Source organism: Pan troglodytes, chromosome 7 (genome assembly GCF_028858775.2).
Source record: "Pan troglodytes isolate AG18354 chromosome 7, NHGRI_mPanTro3-v2.0_pri, whole genome shotgun sequence".
Taxonomy (NCBI): Eukaryota; Metazoa; Chordata; class Mammalia; order Primates; family Hominidae; genus Pan; species Pan troglodytes.
This window is the reverse complement of record NC_072405.2, coordinates 10,390,264-10,416,500: the sequence shown is the minus strand read 5'-3', so window position 1 is coordinate 10,416,500 and position 26,237 is coordinate 10,390,264. Positions and strand designations below refer to the sequence as shown.

General features: G+C 38.8%; 1 protein-coding gene across 3 annotated transcripts in view; it reads left to right on the top strand.

The window, feature by feature from the left end:
• CSMD1 (CUB and Sushi multiple domains 1) overlaps positions 1-26,237 on the top strand; it is a 2,064,385-nt gene that overhangs the window by 1,571,471 nt on the left and 466,677 nt on the right. For all 3 annotated transcript variants that reach the window (XM_054657204.2, XM_016960221.4, XM_054657205.2), the window contains 3 exons: positions 22,084-22,266; positions 23,467-23,793; positions 25,481-25,675. In XM_054657204.2, coding sequence (XP_054513179.1) covers positions 22,084-22,266; positions 23,467-23,793; positions 25,481-25,675 — 705 coding nt within the window. The remainder of the gene's footprint in view (positions 1-22,083; positions 22,267-23,466; positions 23,794-25,480; positions 25,676-26,237) is intronic.

Genomic DNA, 26,237 nt, shown 5'->3' with positions numbered 1-26,237 from the left:
TAGGAACTTCAAAAATTTAGCAGAACATGGAATTTACATAGTGATCTCTTACATGATCACATTCGATTCTGTGATACTATCAAGCATCTACTAACATTTGAAAGAAGTGTGACACAGTAAAGTTATGTCAAGGCAGGAAGTAAGAGGTGCTGCAGAAGAGCAGCTGATATCTTATCTCACTGTGGGCGTGGTGGCAGGCTGGTAGGAAATGACAATTGTATGGAATAAAATATTTGTTTTCTCCAATGTTATGAATAAATAGCAAATTTTAAAAGTCATTGAACAAGTTATCATTGTAGATAGAGCAAAAGTAAAGTGAGAGATGTGATGTGTTTCCTCTTAATTTTAGCAAGACTATGGGTCATATGTTACCGGAAACATGAAGGGAGAACATTAATAAACAAGTTTCGTCAGTTGTTTATTGGTGGAAATGAGGTAAATCAAGTAGAGATAGAAGAAAATTCAAGTAAAGTATAATTTAACTCTCATAGAAGGGATGGAATAGAGGCATGCACTACTGGAAAAAAGGCATGGGGATGGGATGGGTCAGGGAGGCGGCAAGATGAATACCAGTTAAATAGCCTTTTAAAACTGAAAGTGACATGCTGACTTCGGGAAAAGACAAACTGGGAATACAAAAGCGGCACACTAAAGCAACTGCCTAGTGGGAAAATGAGATGGGAAAATTTTCACTCTCCAAGTTACTGCCTTTCTGTAGAGCAGAGGAGAGTACGCAGGGTTAGACAAGATTAGTGATGGCCCAGGTGTGACATCTGCACATGGGAGGGAAGGTGGGGGATGGGGAGTTTCAGCTGTTGCATGGACCTGTGTCTTAGTGGAACTGGGAAATGCTAATCTCCATCATCCCTCTTCCATAGAGAGTCCATAGAGTTGCTAGCTCTGTTGGTGTTTTAACCATATTCATTTTCTCATGAGCTCCTTACTGTCTAGAACAGAAAGTCTAGAAGCCTGGAAACTGCATTTCCCAGAATCCATTACTAGCAGGGTTCCTGATCTTGCTAAGGAACTAAAACCAAGAAGAGAGATTTAAGGGCTCAGACAATGCAGTGAGAAAAGACCGAACTGAACCCTCCAGTTTACTAGTCATGCAACTATTCAATGCTTAGAATATTATCTAATTTTCTTCAATTATTTTATCTGTAAAATAAGGTAAACAATAGAACCTATCTTATATATTTACAAAGAGCTTCTTTGAATTTTTTTGTTGTTGTTGTTGAAATGGAGTCTCGTTCTGTTACCCAGGCTGCAGTTCAGGGCCATGATCGCTGCTCACTGCAACCTCCACCTCCAGGGTTCAGGTGATCCTCTTGCCTCAGCCTCCTGAGTAGCTGGGATTACAGGCACCTGCCATCACACCTGGCTAATTTTTGTATTTTTAGTGGAGATGTGGTTTCACCATTTTGGACAGGCTGGTCTCAAACTCCTGACCTCAAATGATCCACCCGCTTCAGCTTCCCAAAGTGCTGAGATTACAGTTGTAAGCCACTGTGCCTAGCAGAAAAATGCTTGAACATGTTGTAATGATGAAATAAAGGGACTTCATAACCATCATCTACTTGAAAAACATTAATTAAATACCTACTACATATGTCAGACAATATGTTCAGCATTAAAAAAATAAACAGAAGACAGATACAGCTTCCACTCTCATGGTGTTTATAATCTAGTTTAAAATCTATACAACACATACAAAATGATTTCTACATTTCTCAGCACATAGTAAGCAGTTATTAAATGTCACCTGTAAGTATTCATATTGATAATAATAATGTAATAACATCTCCCTTATAGCAGATAGTCCTACATATCAGTGGAAGATGTATCAAAGAGGGAAGATGAGATATTAGAATTCCCAGTATAGGTGTGTGTATATTCATATGTTTGTATGTATATGTATGTGTGTATATATGTATATATGCATGTGTGTATATATGTATATATGCATGTGTGTATATATACATACTTGGCAATTATATTTTTGTTCTGATTTATCCTCTTTTATAATTAAATTTGTACATGTATACCCATACACACATACATACATACATACATACAGATATCGATTAATACATACCGAGATTGACAAATATAAGAAATAGACAGTGTGGCCAGTGCCCCTGGTGTGATCTGGTGCACAGTTTATGTGACCAAACTCAGTAGTGCTGGCTGTTGGTGTGGATGTATTTTTGTGGGGGAGGTGGGACTATCTGTAATTTATTATAGGTAAGGTATAAATTACAAATCATAGAAAACAACAACCATAGACTTTATTTCATAGAAATTTTTACACTGAAAAACCTAACAATTTAACAATTTCATTAAGTTATACTTTATGCACAAGAAATGCAGATATTCAAAAGTGTGCAATTCGATGAGTTTTGATAAACATCAACCCTTGTTTTCACCACCCCTCGTCAAGATATTGGACATTGTTGACCCCTCCCAGAGTGTGAATACCTCATAGTGAAAGATATTGAACATTCCTGACAGCCCCCAAAGTGTCTTCATGCCTTTTTCCCTGCAGGGGCGTTTAAGGATGAAGGTCCAATGAACATCTGTGTACAAGTGTTGCTTTGGACATGGCTTCCATTTCCCTTGGGTCACTACCTCTGTGTGGAAGGGCCATGTCATATATTAACTACATGTTTAACTTTTTAAAAAGTTACCAAATTGTTTCCCAAAATAATTTTTGCATTTTATATTTCCTTCAGCATTTTATTATCATTTCAGTTTATTTATGCTTCAGTACATATTTACATTGTGAAATGGTCAAATCAAGATTCGTAGCATTTGCATCATCTCCAACGTTCATCGTTTCTTTACGGTGAAAACATTGAAAATCCTCTCTTCTAGCTATTTTGAAATATACCATGCAATATTGTTAAGTGTAATCACCCTTCTGTACAATAGCACACAAGAACTTCTTCCTTCTACCTGAGACCCTGCACCTGTTAACTCATCTCTCCCCATTCCTGTCCTCCTGCCTCCCCCAGTCTCTGGTAACCACCATTCCATCCTCTGCTCCAATGAGATCAGTTTTCTGAGGTTCTCCGTAAAAGTGAGATGATGATGTGCTTGTCTTTCTGTGACTGGCTCACTTTACTTAACAAAGTGTCCTTCAGGCTCATCCATGTTGCTGCAAATGACAGGATTTCTTTCTTTTTTATGACCAAATAGTATTCCACATTTTTACCATTATTCATCCATTGATTGACACCTCGGTTCTTTCCATATCTTGGCTATTGTGAATGATTCTGCAGTGAACAGGGGAGTGCAGCTATCTCTTCCATGTACTGATTTCATTTCTGTTGGGTATATGCCCACTAGTAGGATGACTGGATCATATGATAGTTCTTTTTTACTTTTATAAGAAAGCTGCATACTGTTTTCCATGGTGGCTGTACTAAGTTCCATCCTCACTAACGGTGAACTCTTACACACAGTTTTTCCAAATGTTTGCTGACATTTGGTATGGTCAATCTTTTAAGGGTTGCTATGAAAGTCTTTTTTTTTCCCCATCATTTTTATTTGAATACCTTCTTTGGTAAAATATGCTCAGTATAAACAGTTTGGGGTGATTTAATATTCTTGACGGTTTCGTTTCTAGTGCCATTTCTTTAAAGCCCAGCTTCTGTCAAGATTTGTACTGTAATTTGAATATTGACATAAGCTGCAAGAGTTATGCTTCTCTTGAGGCCTGGCCATTCGTCTCTGAATAAGGAAGCAGTTCTGGCTGCAGAGCCGTTTGTTTGTTTTCTAAAGTGACTTTTAAGTCCCCCCTTCCTCGAGTGTTTAACAGTCAAGGAAATTCATTCTACGTAGCTCACATATCACTTTTAGGTCCCCAACCATATAGTTGAAATTAGAACTTTTAAAACCTATATGATAATTTAACATCTCTTTAATTTCAAATTTCAGGTGCTGTAAGAATAATAGCTATTTTGTCATTACCTTCAGATATAAGTAATGGTAGATGCAACCAGCCAGATAATGCAATTTTACAAAGTTACTATGTTCTTGATGGAATTAAGGCTTAATTCCTTTTTCTAAAATTCAACATTCCTTTACCTTATTAATTCCTGATTCTGCAAGGGCGCTTGTCAGCCCTGTGAATTATCAGATGAGCTCATAAACTGATGCTAACATTACACATTGACAGTAATCGATTTGACAGGCAAACGCCTCCTCTGCTGGAAGCAATTGGTCCTCTGGAGAGGGTTTTTTAAGTAGTCTCTTGTTTCCTCTCTGAATTTGATTAAGATAGGTTATTATTAGCCTAATTAAATTAAATTGTTACTTTTACATTTCCATGGAATTTGAAAAAAAGTTGATAAAAGGGATAAAGTGAGTTAACAGAAGTTGAATAAAGATCATTATTTTTGTGGGATCACTCTATGAACACTAGATTTGCAGAGTATGGTCAAATAGATTGTTTCATATCTCATAGATTTGAGATATGATTATTTCCATACACCTATATTGAGGAAGAAGGTTCTTTTTACTTCATCCTTGTTAAATATTTTCATCATTTGACTGTGAAAATCTTCATTTTAAAGGTTTCAAAAATATATATATAGGAATTGTGGAATCATTACATATTGTTAAATTTTTATGATTAGTTATTATTAAATAGGAGACTGGGACCATCTTTTTATGAGAAGTTTTGACTCGAAGAAAAATCAGTACTGATTCATTTCCAGGACTTCAGTTTGCACTTCTGATTTTATTTGTGTCATTTTGTGGTTTGCGATGAAGTAGGCTGGCCTTGAAAATCTCAAAGCAAAATAAAATCTGACCAGTTCTTGTTAAGCTTATTCAGTGATATAGTTTGGCTGAGTCTGCACCCAAAATCTCATCTTGATTTTTAGTCCCTATGATCCCCATAATCTTCTTGTGTCAAAGGAGAGGCCAAGTAGAGTGATCGAATCATGGGGATGGTTTCCACTATGCTGCTGTCGTGATAGTGAGTGAGTTCTCATGAGATGTGTTGGTTTTATAAGTGTTTGGTAATTCCCCCTGCATTCCTCTCCTTCATGCCGCCTTGTGAAGAAGGCACCTTGCTTCCCCTTTACCTTCCACCACGATTGTAAGTTTCCTGAGGCCTCCCCAGCCATGCTGAACTGTGAGTCAATTAAACCTCTTTCCTTTATAAACTACCCAGTCTTGAGCAGTTCTTTATAGTAGTACGAATATGGACTAATACATCCAGTGATTTGGAACATGAGGTAACTAACTGGGCACAACCCATTAAATATAACTTAGCACCAATTACTTTATGTCAGGCCTACATTTTAGTAAACTATAAAGTTTAGCACAATAATTTGACTTAGTGGTTTCTAATGTAAGAAAAATAAAGTAAGTTGACAAGTTTTTAAAAAGTTAATTATGGCATCTCAGCTTGAAACTGGCAGTGTCAAGAAATAAAAACATAAATAAATAATTATATTGCCTTGTATCTTCATCTGTCCTGGTGTTTAATAAGGAGAAGTCACTTAAGATGACATTGAAGGAGGAGAGGAAGCAATTGAGGGAAAGAGCAGGTGGACAATCTCCAGCTTCCTTTTCCATTAATTGATTTGAAAAGTGATGGTCCTATTTTTTTATAAAAAAGCAAAGTTAGAGAAGTCGAGCTAAATTAGATCCAAAATGAGAGTTCCAAGTATCTATGGGTCTCATGATCACTGTGTGATACATAACCTATGGAACAAAATAACCTCTGGTACTTAAAAAAATTGATGATCAAGAAATAATTTAACTCATGTGATTTGCAGGATGGAACTTTTAGGAGTAGTGTGTATATTACTGAGTATGAAATCCTGATTCTAATACAGGTCCTCACATGCTCTGCCTTTGTATTTACTGTTATTGAAAGGAAAATATTAGGGATAGGAGAATACAAATTTGGAAAACGTTACCAAGTATAATTCATGCAATAGTCTATTCTGCTTGTTTACATTTTCACAGATTATCAAGAATATTTTCAGAGTGGCATAGATTTTTTTTAAGATAATTCTTTCTGATTCTACATAGACCCAGCTTTTTTGTTCACAGAGACACATTTTACTTGAGATAAAACCCCTTTTATTCTAGTGGGAAATACAATGCAGATTCCATTGCTCACCTTTTAGAGTTGATAGACACTAAAATCTTTTATGGTCATCTTTGATCAGTTATATTCTAACAGGTCATAGTTACTCACCTCAATGTCAATATACATGAATCAAGGTGCTGAAATTTACCTTGGTTAAATTTGCTGTCTGTTGAATAAAAAGAGAGAAAAAGGGTATCCGAACCTAGCCAGATATCCTTTGATGTTTTTCTTGAGGGCAGAATGCACTAACAACAACAGCAGAGTAATGAAAACTCTCTGGGCTCCCTGCTGCTGGGACAGGGCATTTCATTTTTTTTCCTTTTTTCTTTCTTCTTTTTTTTTTTTTTTTTTTTGAGACAGAGTCTTGCTCTTTCTCCCAGGCCAGAGTGCAGTGGCGCAATCTCAGATCACTGCAACCTCCACCTCCTGGGTTCAAGCGGTTCTCCTGCCTCAGCCTCCCAAGTAGTCGAGATTACAGGCAGGTGCCACCACGCCCAACTAATTTTTGTATTTTTAGTAGAGACAGGGTTTCACCATGTTGGCCAGGATGGTCTCGATCTCTTGACCTCGTGATCCACCCACCTCACCCTCCGAAAGTGCTGGGATTACAGGCGTGAGCCACCTTGCCCAGCTGGGACAGGGCATTTTCAACATACAGGAGTTTCCCTTGTCCCAAGGAGATAAGCTCTAAGTCCCCCAGTGGATGCCTGAAACCAAGCCCTATGTATTATGCTTTCTCTATGCGTACATACTCCTGATAAAGTTTAATTGATAGGCTAGACACAGTAAGAGATTCACAACAATGACTAATGATAAAATAGGACAAGCATGGTGGCGCTTTGGGAGGCTGGGACAGGAGGATTGCTTGAGCCCAGGGACTTGGAACCAGGCTGGTCCACATAGTGAGACCCCTGTCTCTACAAAAGTAAAATAAAATCATTATCTGGGTGTGGTGGCATGTACCTGTTGTCCCAGCCACTCCAGGGGCTGAGGTCGAAAGATCACTTGAGCCCAGGAGCCTGAGATCATAGTGAGTCAGCCATGATGGCTCCCAGCCTGGAGAACAGAGCAAGACCTTGTCTCAAATAAAATAATATTTAAAAAAATAGAATGATGATAACAATATGCCAATTTCATTACTCTTGGGCCATTGTTAAGTCAAATAAGGGGTCCTTGAACAGAAACACTGTGGTTCCTTGACAGTTGACCTGATAATCAAGAAGGATAATTCCATCCTGATAGAAATGGCAAAGGAAGTAAGGTCATTGTGTAATCACAGAAACACACATTTTTTTCTTTATTTGAATGAATAAGAAAGATTTTGTGTTCAAATTGTGATACTAGGGTTACATTTTTGTAGTCATATTGTTTTACTAAGTGTAATTACAAAAACTACAAGAGCAATAGCCAAGTAATTTTTTACCTTTTTTTCTCTATATGACCTGAGGGACAATCATTAAGTTACACATATTCGCATACAAACAGTGAATAAATACACAGATGAGATGTGCAACCTTGTGGTATGTTTTGCTTGGTACACTCTCAATGAATGCAGTAACTGGCCAATGTGCGAACTATTCAATAGCTTCCCAAGTTTGCTAATCAGAGATTATTAAGTCAGATTGTACTCAAAATAAATAGACTAAACTAGGCAATACCTGGCTTTTTCAAACAAATATGATAAACTCTAATTGAATCATGGTGTATTTCATTATGCTCTTAGATACAAATGAGCTTCCTGTACTAAACAAATATCATAAACTCTAGTTGAATCATGATATATTTCATTATGCTCTTAGATACAAATGAGCTTCCTATACTGATAAATTTGTGTTCATACTTATAGTTGAATAATGAGTGCATTGAACATAAAAGAAATAATTTTGAAAAGGAGGTAAATTTTTTTAAATGGTCTGGAAGAGCTTGGAGAGACCACTTTTTCACCAACAAAGAAAACTGGTACTGTGAATCTTTTCTGATTTTGTAAGTAGCCAAAAATAGTTAAATAATTGAGGTGTGTGTTTATTTGAGGGCCGCCATTAATTTGTCTAAACACAAGGGGCTGGTGCCCTAGGACTGGTGGAGGTGACTTCCACCATCCCAGTTGTGAGGAGAGACAAGGTCGCTGAGGGAATACCCATTCACCAAAAAGTATATGCCTATTCTGTGACCCAACAATTCCACCCCTAAGTGTTCACCTGAGTGAAATAAAAACACATTTCCACACAAAGACCTGGGATGGAACATTCGTAAGACTTTCTTCATAATAGCCCCAAACTGGAAACAACCCAAATGCCCATCAGCTGGTGATGAGATAGACAAATGGTGCCAAAGCCACACAGTGGAGGACCATTGAGTCAGCTGGTGATGAGATAGACAAATGGTGCCAAAGCCACACAGTGGAGAACTATTGAGCAACAAAAAGTTCATAACTACTGATACAGGGAACCAAATGGATGAATCTCAGAATCATTACACTCAGTGAAAGAAACCAGACACAAAAATGTGTGTACCCTATGATTCCATTTATATGAAATTCTGGAAGAGAGAAAGCTATGGTGACAGAAATCAGATCACTGGTTGCCAGGAGCCAGGGAAAGGGAGAAAAAATGGACCGAAAATGGATATGGAGGAAACTGTGGAGGAATGAGAAGGCTCCATACCATGATTTTGGTGTTGGATACATGACTATAACCTTTAGTCAAATTCATCAAATTAAATTAAGACTCATTAAATTCTTCATTTAGATGTGGTAAAATTTGTGGTACCGAATTCATTCCTTAATTAAACTGATTCTTTAAAAATATCATTGAACTACGATGAGGAGTAATAATAAGTGACCCCAAAATAATTTAAACTGTTTAATTATTTTTTAAATACATAGGACTGTACAACTAGACTAGCTGGTGCTGGTGTTTGAAGGTGTCTCCTGTAAAATTCAGGTGTTGCCAATTTGGTAGCAGTAAGAGCTGTGACCCTTAATAAAGAGCTTAACAAAGAGAATCTGCCCCTTTTGCCCTTTTCCTTCTGCCACGTGAGGACACAGTGTTCCTCCCTCTGGAGAACACAGAATTCATGGCACTGTTTTGGAAGCAGAGAGCAGTTCTCATCAGACACCAACCTTGCCAGTGCCTTTATCTTGATCTTCCTAGCCTCTTGAACCATGAGAAATATATTTCTGCTCTTCATACATTACCCAGTCTTTGTTTTTCTGTTATCGCAGAACAAGGGGACTAAGACGATGAAAAATACATAAAATCACTGGCATCAGAAAAATGCATCAAAAATAGATTTGAAATATTTAATTTATTTCCCACTTGATTCCCAAAAGACAGATCATGGTCTAGCCCTATTGTAACATGCTCTTTTTCAAAATTTACTGTGTTGTCTTCTGTCTTCTGTTTTTGTCTTACAATAGATTTCTTTAGTAGTATACCTTTTAAAATGCTTTCAAACAGACTCAATTATAAGAATTACTGAAATGCACATGATATTTTTGAAAGATTCTTTCAATAGGCATTTTGGGAAAAGTGAGTGGAAGAACAATGTGGAAAGTGGCCCCACATCCAAGATTCTTGGTTCCTCTTTCAGGTTTAACTTCTGGCTCATTTTTTCCAACTCCCTCAACAAACCCCAAATTATTGGCTGAGCATTGATCAGGTACCCAGAATTGGATGCCACCAAGAATGCTGAGTGGCTAAGCGTGAGTCCAGCCCTTGAGGAAACAGCAGCCCCTTCATGGTGAAAGGCAACAAGACTGAAAATCAGTGAAACTAAGTTTCAAAGGAATGAAACACTGGTGCAGAGTAGAGTGACCTTGGAGATTTCATTGATCATCTAGTCATGGGAAGGGTAGATAGGTGTAGATGATAGAATCCACTCTAGGACATCAGCAGGGCTGGACATGGTGGCTCACGCTCGAAGCCATCTGTGGGGCCGGGCACGGTGGCTAATACTCTAAGCCATCTGTGGGGCCGGGCGCGGTGGCTCACGCCCTAAGCCATCTGTGGGGCCGGGCACGGTGGCTCACGCTTTGAGCCATCTGTGGGGCCGGGCGCGGTGGCTCACGCTCTAAGCCATCTGTGGGGCCGGGTGCGGTGCCTCACGCTCTAAGCCATCTGTGGGGCCGGGCACGGTGGCTCAAGCCCTAAGCCATCTGTGGGGCCGGGCGCAGTGGCTCACGCCTGTAATCCCAGCACTTTGGGAGGCCGAGGTGGGTGGATCGCCTGAAGTTAGAAGTTAGAAACCAGATTGACCAATATGGTGAAACCCTGTCTGTACGAAAAATACAAGAATTACCTGGGCATGGTGTCATGCACCTGCAGTCCCAGCTACTCTGGAGGCTGAGACAGGACAATTGCTTGAACCTGGGAGGTGGAGGTTGTAGCAAGCCAAGATCACAGCACTGCACTCCAGTCTGGGCAACAGAGCAAGACACTGTCTCAAAAAAAGAAAAAAAGAAAAAGACATCTGTAGAATTTATAATTTAGAAATCTGGGGATTTTTTGTATCTTGGGGTTTAACACATAATCAAACTAGCTAAATATTATCTTGAATTGGCTGATGTTACTAAAGTCTACAAAATTGTTATTTTCATAGTGAGAACTCCTCTATTCTTTGTTTCGTGTAAATAAAATGAAGTCTTTGATAAGGTAGAGAATGATGTTTCTCTTTTCTTAATCACAACCTGGGATTGTATATAGTAACTCTCATTTGCATTTGGTCATTCCTTTATCTCTGCCCATTCAATGTGTGGCTCACTCAGGAATGTGGGCTCAGAGCAGTCCTTCTCATCCCATATCCAACTGTTTCCTTCTGGAGGAGCTACTCAGGGCCAATCCCTGGATCCAGTCTCTGAAGACCACCACCTTTTATACTTTTATGACTATGCATTTTCCTCCAGACTTGATTTCAATTGTCTTGTAGTATGAGTTTAAGAAAAGAAATTGCCTATCAATTTAATAGAATATTAAAGATGTAATTTTCATTTTTTCATACTGAAAATGAGCATAGAATCAGCAAATGAAGCTTCGTCTTCAGTTATTGTAATAAAATGACCACCACCACAGTAAAACTTTACACAGCTTTTAGTGTCTTTTTTTTAATAATCCACAGCACAGAGGAAAACTATAAATAGGCAGTATTAGTCTCTTTAATATATAATAAATTCTGATTATTAGATAACTGGACCAAGAGAAACAGGAAAGAGTGATTTTTCTCTATCATGGGAAGCATTTTACTTATTATTTTTAATATATTGGAGCGTGAACAAGTACCATCTTTGTGTGTTTAAGGAATGTTTTCAATCCATGCGCAGAATGGTGAAACTAATAGAATGTTCAAAGTCTTAGTATTCCATAACCTGTGCCTAAAAGGAATCATTGCAAGCGTGACAAAGGTATTAAGACCCAACAGTTTAGAATTTGACTAATTTTTAACCAGAACAGTAGTACACATTTAAAAACAACACTGATTTCTTTTTTCAAATTAACATTTTTCATTTTAAAGTAGTTTTAGGTTTAAAGAAAAGTTGCAAAGATAGTACAGAGCATTTCTGTCCACCCCACAGCCAGTTTCCCTATATTTAATACTTTATATCGTTAGGTACATGCATCACAACATGGAAACGTTATTAACTGAAGGTCATACTTTATTCAGATTTCCATGGCTTTTTTTTGTTTCCTAGTGTCCTCTTCCTGTCCCAGGAACCACCCAGATCCACCCTGAGTTAATTGTCTTGCCTCATCTGGTCCCTCTGAATTGTAACTGCCTTTCCTTGGTTTGATGATCTTGAGTATTTTGAGGAGTCCTGGTTGGTATTGTGTAGACTGTTCCTCAGGTTGTATTTATCTGATGCTTTTCTTGTGGTTAGACTGGGGTTATACGTTTTCCAGGAGTACCATAAAGTAGTTGTATCTTTTAAGGACTTTTATCAAATTATTTTGAGGATTTAGTTTGGCTTTTCTTAAGTTGAATGACTTCCCAACTATTGAAATTAAAAGTAATATCAATGATGATGTTAATAATAATAGCAAAGAGATAGAACTTAATATACACTGGGCTCTATTTAAGCACTGTGCATTGGCTCTTCATGCAGTGGATCTTTAAGGAGATGCGAACGATTATTATCCACAGTTAGGTAAACAGGTACTTCCAACAACTCACAGGAAGTCACACAGGTAATTCAAGTTGTTGAGATTCCATCTAAAACAGGATCTATTCCAAGAGTCTATGTTTCTACTCACTTTGCTATCCTGCTTCCAGACTGTGGTCTAGAAGTAGCAGGAAAATGAAGCAATTAATTTATGCAAAACTGTATTGATGAAGATTATTTCTTTTAATGAATCTAGACATGCAGATTTTTTTCTTGACATGTTGGCTATTTGGTATTCAATAAGAACGTTGTAGGTGATGAAAGTAATCTGAATTATTTCTCCACTTTTTTTCCTATTTATTTGCTTGTCAATCCTGTTGATAAAAGGGGTGATGAATCTATAGCAATTGGCCAGACATGGGATTTTCCAGGTTTCATAATTTCCTAGTCAGCTGAGGGTTACTTGAATATCCTCCTCCTGACAGGCAAACACAAATACATAGAGTTTTTATTAAAAATCGATCTATATGCTTATTTAAAAATACAAATATGTGTATATTTTTATTACTTGAAAAACAGAAATTCTAGAATAGTAAATTTTTATTCCTATTTTGTTCATCTGGCTTCATCTGGTGATCAGCACCTTCATCCTTCATTTTCAATTATTCATTTTGGAAACGGCAGTGGAGTTAGTTTTATTTTTGAAGTTTACAGTGAACCTGAACTCAAGAATAAACCAGGAGCATCTGGTCGGTGCAGACTGTAAGCCTGATAGGATCCTTCTGTGAGGATGACCACTTAGGTACTCAGAAATGTGTCACTTGCTAAGGCAAAAAGTTCAGTTCCTGCTGAGTTAAGAATTAGAGAACAGCGCAGCTTGTGTCATTGAGAAGCCTCGACCTCCGACCTCCGTGAGGTTTATAGCTGGCATTTCAGCCTTAAACAATGGCAACAGACACAGCAGAACGTTAACTATTTGTATGCCTTGAGTATAATGTAAATGAAAGGAACACTATAGCAAGATGATTTTTCAGGACTAAATTTCTACTAATTAATTCTGGAAAGTAAAATTGCATTATACATACCTTTCATGTATTCTGAGGTGCTTTTCATTACTACCTTGGCTGTTGTATTCGTTTTCTATGTCTTTAAAAGAAATCTATAATATTAAAAAGGAAAAATTCTATCCTTTAAAATGACTCATTCTTCCTTTTCATTTCCTACTATGGTCTGACATTAGTTTGTGGAATCCTGTGTGTCTACCTGATCACCAATTTGGAAATTCAATGGAGATGTCCTGTGATGTTAATGTAGATTTCTCTTGCTCTGGTGCAGGGCAGTGGGATCACTGGAAAACCTGCTTCTCATTACGTTGCAGGTTATGGCAGAGAGACCTGTTGAGTTGAGACACAGGACATTGTTGGATCTGAATCTTCAGCTCAAAATCAATGCTCTTATATACCCAAATGCGGTTACTAGATCAGCGGGACCATCAGGGAATTGGGCCAAGTAAATATGACCCCATGATTTATAGCTGACCAATATCTTGAATAAAATTGTTGCTTTCCCAGTACGTGCTCTCTGACATCCAGTCTGTTAGTTTTCTGGTCAGGATCACCAACAAAGTTCTGAATTCCAACAGCACTAATAAATAATTTGGACAGTGCTATAAACAAGTTTGAAAATGTATACTCTCATGGTCTCCATGAGACAAGCGAGATGAGCTGCTGAGACAGTTCATTTCTGTGGTTACTTATAGCCCGAATTTCCAGAGTCCAGCATTTCACACTGCCGCCACAAAAGGGAAGGAAAAACACAGCAGGTGTAGTTCCCGCTCCATCTTAGCTTTTGACTACACCTTTGGAATCATCTCATTCTTGTTTTAGTCAAACAAAGCACATTTGTATGAAAAACAAATATGGCATTTCATGTACACAACCGAATTTCTCCTGAACACCATAATTAAGCACGATCACACATCATTTTAACAAGCACAGGCCACTGTAACAGCAATCCGCTACTTTCTGGGCTTATGTCACTGATCGTGACGGACAAGGAGAGAGTCATGGGAGGCTCCGTGTCTGTCCAAGTGCTCGGTTGTGCTGTGTCATATGGTTTTCAGTAATGCTGGGAGCATGTGCCACGTCCATACTGCTTGGAAATGTTCTCACACTCTCTCCAAAAAACAGGGCCTGTAGACTTCCATTTATGTGCTGCAATCTTGTTTTCCAAAGGTGATGAAAATGTATCAATTAGTTTAGGGATTTCTGAGTGAAAGTCTCAGGGAAAAAAAACGAGAATCTAAGAGCAGGCACAATGTGCTCACTTGCACAAGAAACTGTTGCTTTTACTCAGTCTCTCTTCAGCAAAAATGGAAGCATGTACTGATTTTTGGGCCATTTTAATCTGTTCATTAACACTTCCCACATGTAGTAGCTATGGTAGCCCTGGAACACACCTTATCTATTCTAGTTTGTGTTTAAAGTTTTTAAACCCTAAGTTCAGGATACAGATGGTAGTCAAATAGCACAGGAGAAAAAAGGCAGACATACGAGCGAGACAACATTGCTTTCATACGAATAAGCATATAAGAAGTTGTGTAAATATCTTACAAAGGCAATATGCGTTTTGGTCTGCTATTTTGGGAGATAAAAAGTTAGCTGTCTGAAATCTAAATGTTTTCCACTATTTTTAAGAAATATTTCCTGAACAGCTACAGCAGAGTGTTTTCTGTAGAATATTAATTGCAATCCAGTAGCAAACCGTATGGAATTTAAAGGTCCCTCTTATTTATGGAACATCATCATAGTACACCTATTTTGTGATAACTTGAAGAATCTACATGAACTCTTCATGGTAACAAAGACTGCAGCAACCTACTATATTTCATATGTCAAACAGAAATTGTATTACCCCATCCAGAATAAATTTGGTAACGCAAGCACAACTGTGGGAGCAGAACGTGGTGTGATTTAAACTCTTGGTAAATCATTCTCACTAAAATTCAGGGATATCCGCTTATTTAATCCAATAGTCATCTATTGAGATTTAGAGAAATTGCTGTTCATATACATGACTATGGGTGAACCTAATTTTAGAATTTAGTTTTATTCATTGAGCGGTTTTATACAAAGAACTTTCATAAGTGGTTTTGGAAGGGAAGAGAAAGAACCTGATAAAGCTGTCATTCATGGAGTTCTCATCTACTTGTGGAGACAGATCACAGAGAACAAAGAACACACAGCAGTGTAGACTGAGTGAGTTCTGTACTAGCTGTCTTGTCTCCATGCACAGTGCTGCCTTGCCTGACCTGCCGTCAACACGAGAAATGGTGTTAGCAGGGGATGTGGCCACAGCAGAATCTAAAGGACCAGGCAACTCCCTGGACGTGTTTCCATGTAGCTCCTGGGACACCCATGGTTGACTACACAAAAGGAAACAAGCAAGCATGCTAACTTTGCTTCTGAAGGCACAGTTATATCTCATTCCTTTGTGCCTTCTTAGCTCTTTTTGAAATTCAAGTATACACCAAATATATTCTTATGTGGAAATTGGATGTTTAAAAATCCATCATAGGTCCACACTCATTTATTTCTACCTTCAGAGTTCTTTTTCTCTATTTGTCTTGTAGTATTTGGTCCTCTGTTATTTATTTTGTTAAAGGGCCAGTTTTCTAAACTATATCTAAAGAACACTTTTTTTTTTTTTTTTTGAGACAGAATGTCGCTCTGTGGCGCAGGCTGGAGTGCAGTTGCGCAGTCTCGGTTCACTGCAAGCTCCAGCCTCCCGGGTTCACACCATTCTCCTGCCTCAGCCTCCCGAGCAGCTGGGACTACAGGCGCCCCCCAACACGGCCGGCTAATTTTTTGTATTTTTAGTAGAGACGGGGTTTCACCATGTTACCCAGGATGGTCTCGATCTCCTGACCTCATGATCCACCCATCTCAGCCTCCCAAAGTGCTAGGATTACAGGCGTGAGCCGCTGCGCCCGGCCAAGAACACTTATTTTTAAAAAGAATTGACAAGTGTGACAAGTCACTGTAGCTAGTGGCTACTCATTGTAAGTGCCAAAAATTAAATATCATATGCAACTAAAAATCTTCTTTGGCAATTTAAAAAATCTCACTTATTCTCATGAAAACTTGGGGATATGTTTCTAAACAACATAGATGCATTTTACCAATAAAGAAGTTTTGTTTTCCATTTATTACTTGTATACTTTTCCATTTTTCCAGATCTCAGTCTGGAATAAAGAATAAAAAGGGACTGAGCTTCATCAGATTCTCCAGAATATATAAAATCTTCATATAAATACAACATATAATACACACACATACCTATAAATGTGACATATAAGGCCAGGCACAATGGCTCACGCCTGTAATCGCAGCATGTTGGGAGGCTAGAGGAGGGCAGATCACTTGAGGCCAGGAGTTGGAGACCAGCCTGGCCAACACTGTGAAACTCTATCGCTGCTAAAAATTACAAAAATTACCTAGGCGTGATGGTGCATGCCTATAATCACAGATACACAGGAGGCTGAGCCAAGAGAATCTCTTGAACCCGGGAGGTAGAGGTTACAGTGAGCTGAGATCGTGCCACTGCACTCCAGCCTGGATGACAGAGCGAGGCTCCATCTCATATAAATAAATGCAACATATAAATAAGTTCAAGAGATCTCTTATACAACATGGTGACTATGGTTAATAATAATGTATTATATTCTTGAAAATTGCTAAGAGTATAGGTGTTCTCAAGAAAAAAATCAAAAGTATGTAAGCTAATGAGTATATTAATTAGCTTTGCTTAGCCATTATGATACGTACACATATTTCAAAATAACATGCCATAGATGAACAATATATATAATTTATATTTGTCAATTAAAATATAATTAAGTATGTAAATGTGAGTGCGAATAAAAATCATTAAATTGCAAGTTTAATAAGAACAATAATTTAGAAAAGCATCTGTTGTGTGTTGACTCTGAATAGGTGCTACAGATTTAATAATCACCAAGATAGACCCTGCCAGGGCTTACAGTAAAGCACAAAAAGTAAATATAATGCAGAGTGACAGGTCTTGCCACAGAAAAGAGAGTGGTGCTAGAGACACGTAGGATACAGGCCATCCCGGAGCAAGCGCAGACTGAATGAGAATATCAACAGTGCATGGTTAAATAAGACAACAGAGGAAAGAATGGACTAAATATTTACAGCAGGTGTGAAGGCTCAAGAGGGGAGACACCCTCAGGTACTAAAAGAAATTGTAGCAAGTCTGGATCATGAAACACCGGGAAAGAACTAACGAGATATGTCCTAGGAGAAGACAGCGATGTTCACTTCACACAGGGTTCCTGAGTCCTGGATAGGATCTGGACTAAGAATAAAGTTGGTCACCAGAAAAATTTCAGGCAAGGTAGGGTCATCCTTAGGACTGGAGTTTGGGAAAATAGTTTGGCTGCAGCACAGAAAATGGGATGCAGCATGGGGAGCGATGAGAGGACCCCAACAGCGTCAATAATGGCAAATGATGATAGACAGTGAGGGGTGAGAACCTGAACTGAGGCACGACATGGCATGTTTGGGAATATAGCTAGAGCAATAGAGAAAACTTCTGTGTGATGTATTTTGGGGAAGAGAGGGATGTGTGACAATATTTGTAACTGGACTATGTAAGCTCTTTGGAATGATCCTTAAACAATATTTTCCATAGGCCCCTTCATTATCAAATCTTAATATCTAGTTCAATAATTTGGAAGAGATAGTTTGTACAGCATTTTTTTTTTTTTTTTTTTTTTTTTTGCTTTAGATGCATCAGTCTTTGAATTGATACCAAATCATAGTGTTTGCTTCTTTTTTTTTTTCTTTTCTTTAACGGAGTCTCGCTCTGTCACACAGGCTGGACTGCAGTGTCGCGATCTTGGCTCACTGCAACCTCCACCTCCTGGGTTCAAGTAATTCTCCTGCTTCAGCCTCCCCAGTAGCTGGGATTCCAGGCATGCACCACCATTCCCGGCTAATTTTTGTATTTTTAGTAGAGATAGGGTTTCATCATGTTGGCCAGGCTGGTCTCCAACTCATGATCTCAAGTGATCCTCCCACCTCGGCCTTCCAAAGTGTTGGGATTACAGGCGTGAGCTACTGCATCTGGCTGTAGGGTTTGTTTCTAAGAAAATGTGTCAAAATGATCTCTGACATAGAGAGAAGGGGGTTTGACACACATACTGTATCAATGTCAACAGTATCTTACTCATCTTCTACTCTACCTGAAGGTGATATGACCCTCGAATAGAATTCCAAAACCTGTGTGAATTTTGTCACCATAATTTGGAGGCAGTAGTGACACTCAGTGTGTAAGAAGTCAAGAATGCAAAATATTCCAAGGTAGTTCCCCAAATGAAACATCGCTGGCATAATCATGAAACATGCTTACATTTCTTCTATAACTAAAGGACAAAAGCTAGGTGAAACACACAAACCTACTCAGTTTGGACCGTGCTACTTTGACAGTTACTAGTCAGCCCCTAATGCCTGATAAGGGACTTGTCCAACACAGGTTCTGTCCACGGCCAGCAGTAGCCATGCATCAGGATAAACAAACATCAGCCTCTTTGGTGGGATCAGGTAACCACAGGACTCTCTTGACCCTCAGCACGGAAAGCAGAAAGACCCTCACCCTCATTTTATTTCTGAAGCCCCTGCACAGTAGAGCTCCCTGAGTTAATTAATATTAAAAATAGTATCCAAAAATGCCATAATTTGTTTTACTCTAAGGAGAAATTGTAAATCTTAGCATCACAGAGTCAGAATGAAACATTTAAGGCTTGCTAATAATCATAGTAATAATTGTATTTCCAGTGCAATATACAAGGTAATTTCCATGAATTTTATTCTTTAATTCTCATGGCCACCCTTTGAGGTAGGAAGTAGGAAGCTCATAATGTGAAAACTGAGGCTCGATGAGACTAAATTGATCACAGTGGCCCAGCAAACACTGGGGGATTCAAAACCAAATCTGGTGCCTGGACTCCTGACTGCGGAGATTTGTGTTATGCCAGGACCCTGGGCGCCCAGCCCAGCTTCCCAATGGAGAGCCCACATCAAACAAGAGCTCTTTTCTATTATAAACCATGCAGGGTTTTGAACTCACTGTCAATTTCAGTGACAGACGCTCATTCAAGGCATCCCAAGCATTAAATTTAAGTAAATCCATTCCCAGCTCTGTTCAACTCAAGTTCAACAACCTAAACTCCAAGAACTATCTTTAAGCAAAGGTGTTCTCTGTAGATGTATTTGGCTTGTGTTGCATAAGGAACGTTTCGCTTTCATAGAGCTCACTCTGTAAGGATCATCTTTGTTTGGTAGCCTGAGGTGTGATGTTAGCAGTGTACCTTGAACCTCAACCAAATATCTGCATTTTGTGTGTGTGCTCTTCTGCTTCACAGAAAGTGGTGATATCCTATGTATTCAACATCTTCATGCTAGTGTGATAATGTATCAAACTTCACTTCTTTGATATTCCCAGACACTTAGAAGTAAAGTTTCTCCTCTTGAATGCAATATAGCATCTCTGGATCTACCTCTGAACGTTTCTATATCCCTCACAACAGACCTTCAAACCATCTAGAAATTCAGTTCTGAGTCACTTCTACAAACATTCCCAAAACTGACAGCTTGATTAGAAAGTGGTGAGGTTATGAAAAAGATACTTGCACACACATGTTTATAGCAGCACAATTTGCAATTGCAAAAATGTGGAACCAACCCAAATGCCCATCAATCAATGAGTGGATAAAGAAACTGTGGTGTGTGTGTGTGTGTGTGTGTATCACGGAATACTACTCAACCATAATAAGGAATGAATTAATGGCATTCGCAGCAACCTGGATGAGATTGGAGACTATTATTCTAAGTGAAGTAATCCAGGAATGCAAAGCCAAACATCATATGTTCTCACTCATAAGTGAGAGCTAAGCTATGAGGATGCAAAGGCATTAGAATGATAAAATAGACCTTGGGGACTCGGGGAAAGGGTGTGAAGGGGATGAGGAATAGAAGACTACAAATTGAACTCAGCATATACTGCTTGGGTTCCCCCAAAACCTATGGAAATAAAGAAAAAGAAAGGAAGTAGTTAGGTTACTAAAAAATACCCCACAAAGAATTTGCTCTTGGCCCCTGAAAGATAATAAAGTGCAAGCCCATGAAGAATTCTAAAAGTAAAACCAATGCACTTTTGGGACAGGTGTCCACAGAAACCACCCTGAATTTCCTGGGACTCACTTTTCACCTGCCTCTGCTCTTCCAAAGTTGCAGAGAGATCTTTTAAGTCTGTAGTCAGATGACACCAGGTCTCCTCCAAAGCTCTGCAGTGCCTTCTTCCTGCATCACTCTGCACACACAGGAAGCCCAACAGGCAGGGCCTCCCTTCTGCTCCAAACCACCTCTGCCCATTTGTCCCTCACTGCCCTGCCGGGCACACTGGGATCACATCTCCTTTTCGAAGGGCTGATTGCCATCTTCCTTCATGGCATTTTCTTCACTGCCTCCTCCTCCATCCGTCTCTCTATACCCCTCTATCCTGTGTTAAATTACCCATCATCAAACCACATTAATTTTTGGGAGCTGAGGTGGGAGGATCACTCGAGCCCCAGAGTTGGAAGTTGCAGTGAGCTATGATCACATCACTGCACTCCGGCCTGGACAACAGAGTGAGTTCCTGTCTCAAAAAAATAATAATTTTAAAAAATTTTCCTCCATAAAACATAACCCCTGTATTAGTCTGTTTTTACAATGCTGATAAAGACATACCCAAGACTGGGCAATTTATGAAAGAAAAAGGTTTAATGGACTTACAGTTCCACATGGCTGGAGAGGCCTCACAATCATGGCGAAGGCAAGGTGGAGCAAGTCACGTCTTACATGATGGCAGCAGGCAGAGAGAGCTTGTGCAGGGCAACTCCCCCTTAGAAAACCATCAGACCTCCTGAGCCTTATTCACTATCCTGAGAACAGCACAGGAAAGACCTGCCTCCATGATCAATTACCTCCCACCAGATCCCTCCCACAACACGTGGGATTCAAAATGAGAATTAGGTGGGGACACAGCCAAATCATATCCAGCCCCGTGTGTGCAAGGATTTTGTCTCATTTATTCACTAAGCCCTTACCTAGAACAGGACCTGACACACAGTGGCTCTCAAAAATAATCTTTTAAATGAATAAATAAATAAAATATTTTAATGAAAACATTCTGTGTAGTTAACATTTGAGACAGATGAACATTTGAAATATAGGTTTGGTGTATTTGGACGCATATGTTATTACAGTGATGTTTTAATGAAAGATTGATTCTGAATATTTTGTTTTCCTCTGTAGACCAAACTGTTATTCATTCTGCTTCATAAGTGAGTGTTAACATTCATTTTAGGGAAAGAATATTCAAATAGATTCTATTTATTTAAATACTCAGTAGGGAATGAAGAATATTATTTGTATTGTTTATAGCAAAAAGCACATAGTTGAAAATAAAACTGGTATTTGCATTTTAGTAGTAGCAATTGCAGATAAAAGACCGGAGGTATCCAGAAGATGCACCGATTAATTGCAGCATTTGTGTTGTCAGCGTGTCTGTGTAGCCATGTGTATCCCTTAAAAGATAGCAAATTAAATACCTTTCCCTTCAGTTGAAATGACATTCTTTTTCTGGTATTTGAAATTAAATTTAAGATCAGTTGAATATCCTTTAGAAACACTTTACAAAAATGATGTTTAGTTCAGCAAAAAGAAGCCACGTATTTACTTTCTAAATTGTAGAGATAAAAATATTCCTTGTGTGTGTTTTTTTAAGGGTTCATTTGTTTTTCCATTTTCAGAAATTGAAAAGGGAGGGTGTGGGGATCCTGGAATCCCCGCCTATGGGAAGCGGACGGGCAGCAGTTTCCTCCATGGAGATACGCTCACCTTTGAATGCCCGGCGGCCTTTGAGCTGGTGGGGGAGAGAGTTATCACCTGTCAGCAGAACAATCAGTGGTCTGGCAACAAGCCCAGCTGTGTATGTGAGTATTATGCCTTGACCTGGACTCCCTCCTGTCCTGCAAGGATCTTGCAAGGGGAGAAAAGGAGAAAGACACAGACCGCCCATTTAGGGAGGGCAGCTTTCAGAATAGCTCGGGGTGCCACATTTACTGGAAACGTGCAAGGACGTTCTCGAACACCAACTTGCCTGCTTTCTTCATTTAATAAAAACTAATTTATAGTTTCATTACATCTACTCAACAAAATGTACTTGAACGTTTCCTACCAGAAAGGGTCATCACATATATCGTTGTTTCCATCAAAAGCCAGTGATGATCTGCTGTATCAGACATCAGTACAGCAACAGAGTCCTTTGTGACTTAATAATGCTGTATAACACTTAAACACAAGTTGTTCACCAGTGTGAGCATGGGTGGTGGTATTGGTTTGGAATTCAGTTGACGAGCTGCCTACTTCCTCTTAAGAATACTATTTTAACAAGTAGAAAAGGCTTCACAGTCGATTTTAAAGGAGAGGTTTTTTTCATTTGTAAATAACTATAGCAAAGGCTGAAAAGTGTGTACAAAATTATATGGAATAAGAAGCAAAAATGTATCCTAGAGATAAATCCAACAGTTTCTCCCTCCAAAAAATTATTTATATAATATATATGATTTTAAGTACACTTTCTTAAAAGTAAATTTTTCAAAATATTTTATATTATCCAACTAGAACATGATCTGATGTTTCCAAGTTATTTATTTATTCATCTTTACCCTTTAACTAATAAAAATTTTAAATAACTGGAGAAAATGCACTCACAGGAAAGTATAAAATATAAATTTAAAAGTTATCATGAAAGAGCAGGCTGAATTGTTCCTATGATATAGGAATATACTTTTACATATTAATATTTGCTCTTCTGAAGGCAGAAAATTATAACTAGAAATTATAATATTTGGCACACGTTTTCAGTCAACTGGAAAGGATCATTTTTGAACCACGCTTGTGCTTGATTATGTATAGGTTCTGGTCATGCTCTATTTGATAATGAAATATTCGACTTACAAATTAGGAAAGGAGAAAACATTATGGTCCAGAATTACTTATATTAAAATAGTTGGATCATCATAGCTATTTGCAGGCATGAATTGCCTTTCTAGGTTCTTAGCTGTGTGTTTCACATGGCAATTCTTTGGATATGTGCATAACTGTTTGAAAATATATTTGCATCTTCACAGTTTCATGTTTCTTCAACTTTACGGCATCATCTGGGATTATTCTGTCACCAAATTATCCAGAGGAATATGGGAACAACATGAACTGTGTCTGGTTGATTATCTCGGAGCCAGGAAGTCGAATTCACCTAATCTTTAATGATTTTGATGTTGAGCCTCAATTTGACTTTCTCGCGGTCAAGGATGATGGCATTTCTGACATAACAGTCCTGGGTACTTTTTCTGGCAATGAAGTGCCTTCCCAGCTGGCCAGCAGTGGGCATATAGTTCGCTTGGAATTTCAGTCTGACCATTCCACTACTGGCAGAGGGTTCAACATCACTTACACCAGTAAGTACGCCCACACAGTCAACACATCCAAGTTCTCATTTTACTTACATGTTCCCATTTTGCTTATATGTATGTGAAGTTGCATTTCAAGGTTGATACTTCAGAGGTTTTATAATCATTATGAAAATGACAGTAGTAAAATTATAGTGTTATCCTGAAAACTTAAAAACAAATGTATCACTGTATTTAGATAGGTGGCTTCATCACTCCTAAACTAAGGAGCTGGATCTCCTCTCTCTTTCATCTCCTTACATCTCTTTCTCCCCGGTTTTCCATTTATCCATCCATCCATTCATCCATCCATCATTCTATCCATCCATGCACCCACCAAACCATTATTCCATCTATTCTTCCATTCATCCATCTATCTGTCCATCTGTATCCTTTCATTCATCCATCCATCATTTCATCCATCCATGCATCTATCCATCCTTTCTTCCATCCATCTTTCCATCCATCCTTCCATCTATCCATCCATCCATCCTTCTATCCATTCATCCTTCCATCCATCCATCCATCGTTCCATCAATCCATTGTTTGTCCATCTTTCCATCCATCCATTCATCATTCATCCATCTGTCCATGCATTCATCCATTATTCCATCTATCATTCCATTTATCCTTCCATCCATCTGTCAATCCATATCCTTCCATTCATCCTTCCCTTCCATCGTTTTGTCCATTTATCTATTATTTCACCCATCCATCCATTCATCCATATCCTTCCATTTATCCATCCTTCCATCTGTCCATCCATCCATGCATGCATGCATTCATCCATCCATCCTTCCATTCATCTTTCCATCCATCCCTCCATTCATCTTTCTTTCCATCCCTCCATTCATCCAGCCAGCCAGCCATTCTTCCTTTCTTCCTTCTATTCTTCCTCCCATCTATACAACCATCCACCCACCCACTCAGCCACTTATGCATCTTTCTTGCAACAAAGTAGTGTAGTAAAAACAAATGTGTAATATGATGTCAGGAGCCAAGGATTAAAATACAGCACTAGGATGTAATTAGTGAAGTTTAATGACAGCTCATTCTCTTTGCTTTAGGCTCCTCATTTTAAAACCTATTTTATGTAAGAATATCTACTTAAATGCACTGTAAATGGAATAAAGTGAGAGAATATTAACATGAATAATACTACATTATGATGTGCTAACTGCCTAGTTTCTTAGGCACAATACTTAGAATTGGACAATAATTGTTTCATTTAGTGTTATAGTAACTAGAGGATATAAATTTAATAGTCTCTCATTCTGTAAATAAAGATAGCTAGGCTTAGAGCGTCAGAGTCATATGCCCAATGTCAGAATCCTCTGACATAGTAAGAAAAAAAAATCAGGATTCTAACGAGAGAAATCCTGAGCCCAAACACTTTCTACCACCCACCATATCAGTTCTGTCTTTGTCTAAGCTCCTATGAAAAGTGCTTTTCAAACCCTAAATTGCTGTATAAATGATAGTTATATTTGTTCATCTCCCTGCTCGCTCTTTCTCACTAGACACTGATATCCTATTTATTAATGTATTATCTATCTATGAATGATACAACTGAAATTTATGTAATTATATACATTATATGAATGCTTTATAAGCTTGTTCTGTTTTCTTCTTTTTTAATACATGTAATTAATACTCAAGTATTTTTATTCCTTTTTTCTTCTTCTTTTTCTTTCAGCATTTGGTCAGAATGAGTGCCATGATCCTGGCATTCCTATAAATGGACGACGTTTTGGTGACAGGTTTCTACTCGGGAGCTCGGTTTCTTTCCACTGTGATGATGGCTTTGTCAAGACCCAGGGATCCGAGTCCATTACCTGCATACTGCAAGACGGGAACGTGGTCTGGAGCTCCACCGTGCCCCGCTGTGAAGGTGCAGTCCCTGCCACCCCCCGCTCTTCTCCTTTGAAATCACACATCTATCTTCAGGCACATACACAAACCAACAAACTGTGTTAGCTTGCTAGGGCTGCCCTAACAAAATACAACACACAGTCACTTAACCAACAAGAGTGTACAGTCTCCCAGTTCTGGAGGCTGGAAGTCTGAGATCCAGGTGTCATCGGCAGGGTGGGGTCCTTCTGGAACTCTGAGGGAGGATCTGCCTCAGGCTGGTCCTCCAGCTCCTGGCGGTTTTTGGCAATCTCTGGCATTCCATGGCTGGAGAAGCCTCACCCTCATCTCTGCCTCCAGACTCACAAGGAGCTCTCCCTGTGTGTGTATCTGTCCCTGTGTCTAAATTCTCCTTGTTAAAAGGACACAATCATATTGGATTGGGGTCCCCCTCTTCCAGCAACACCTTATCCTAACTAAATTCATCTGCAAGGACCCTATCTTCAAATACAGTCACCATCTGAGGGGCTGAGGGTTAGGACCTCAATGTATGATTTTTGGGGGGGACAGAATTCAACCTATAACAGTGTTGCTTGTGGTTA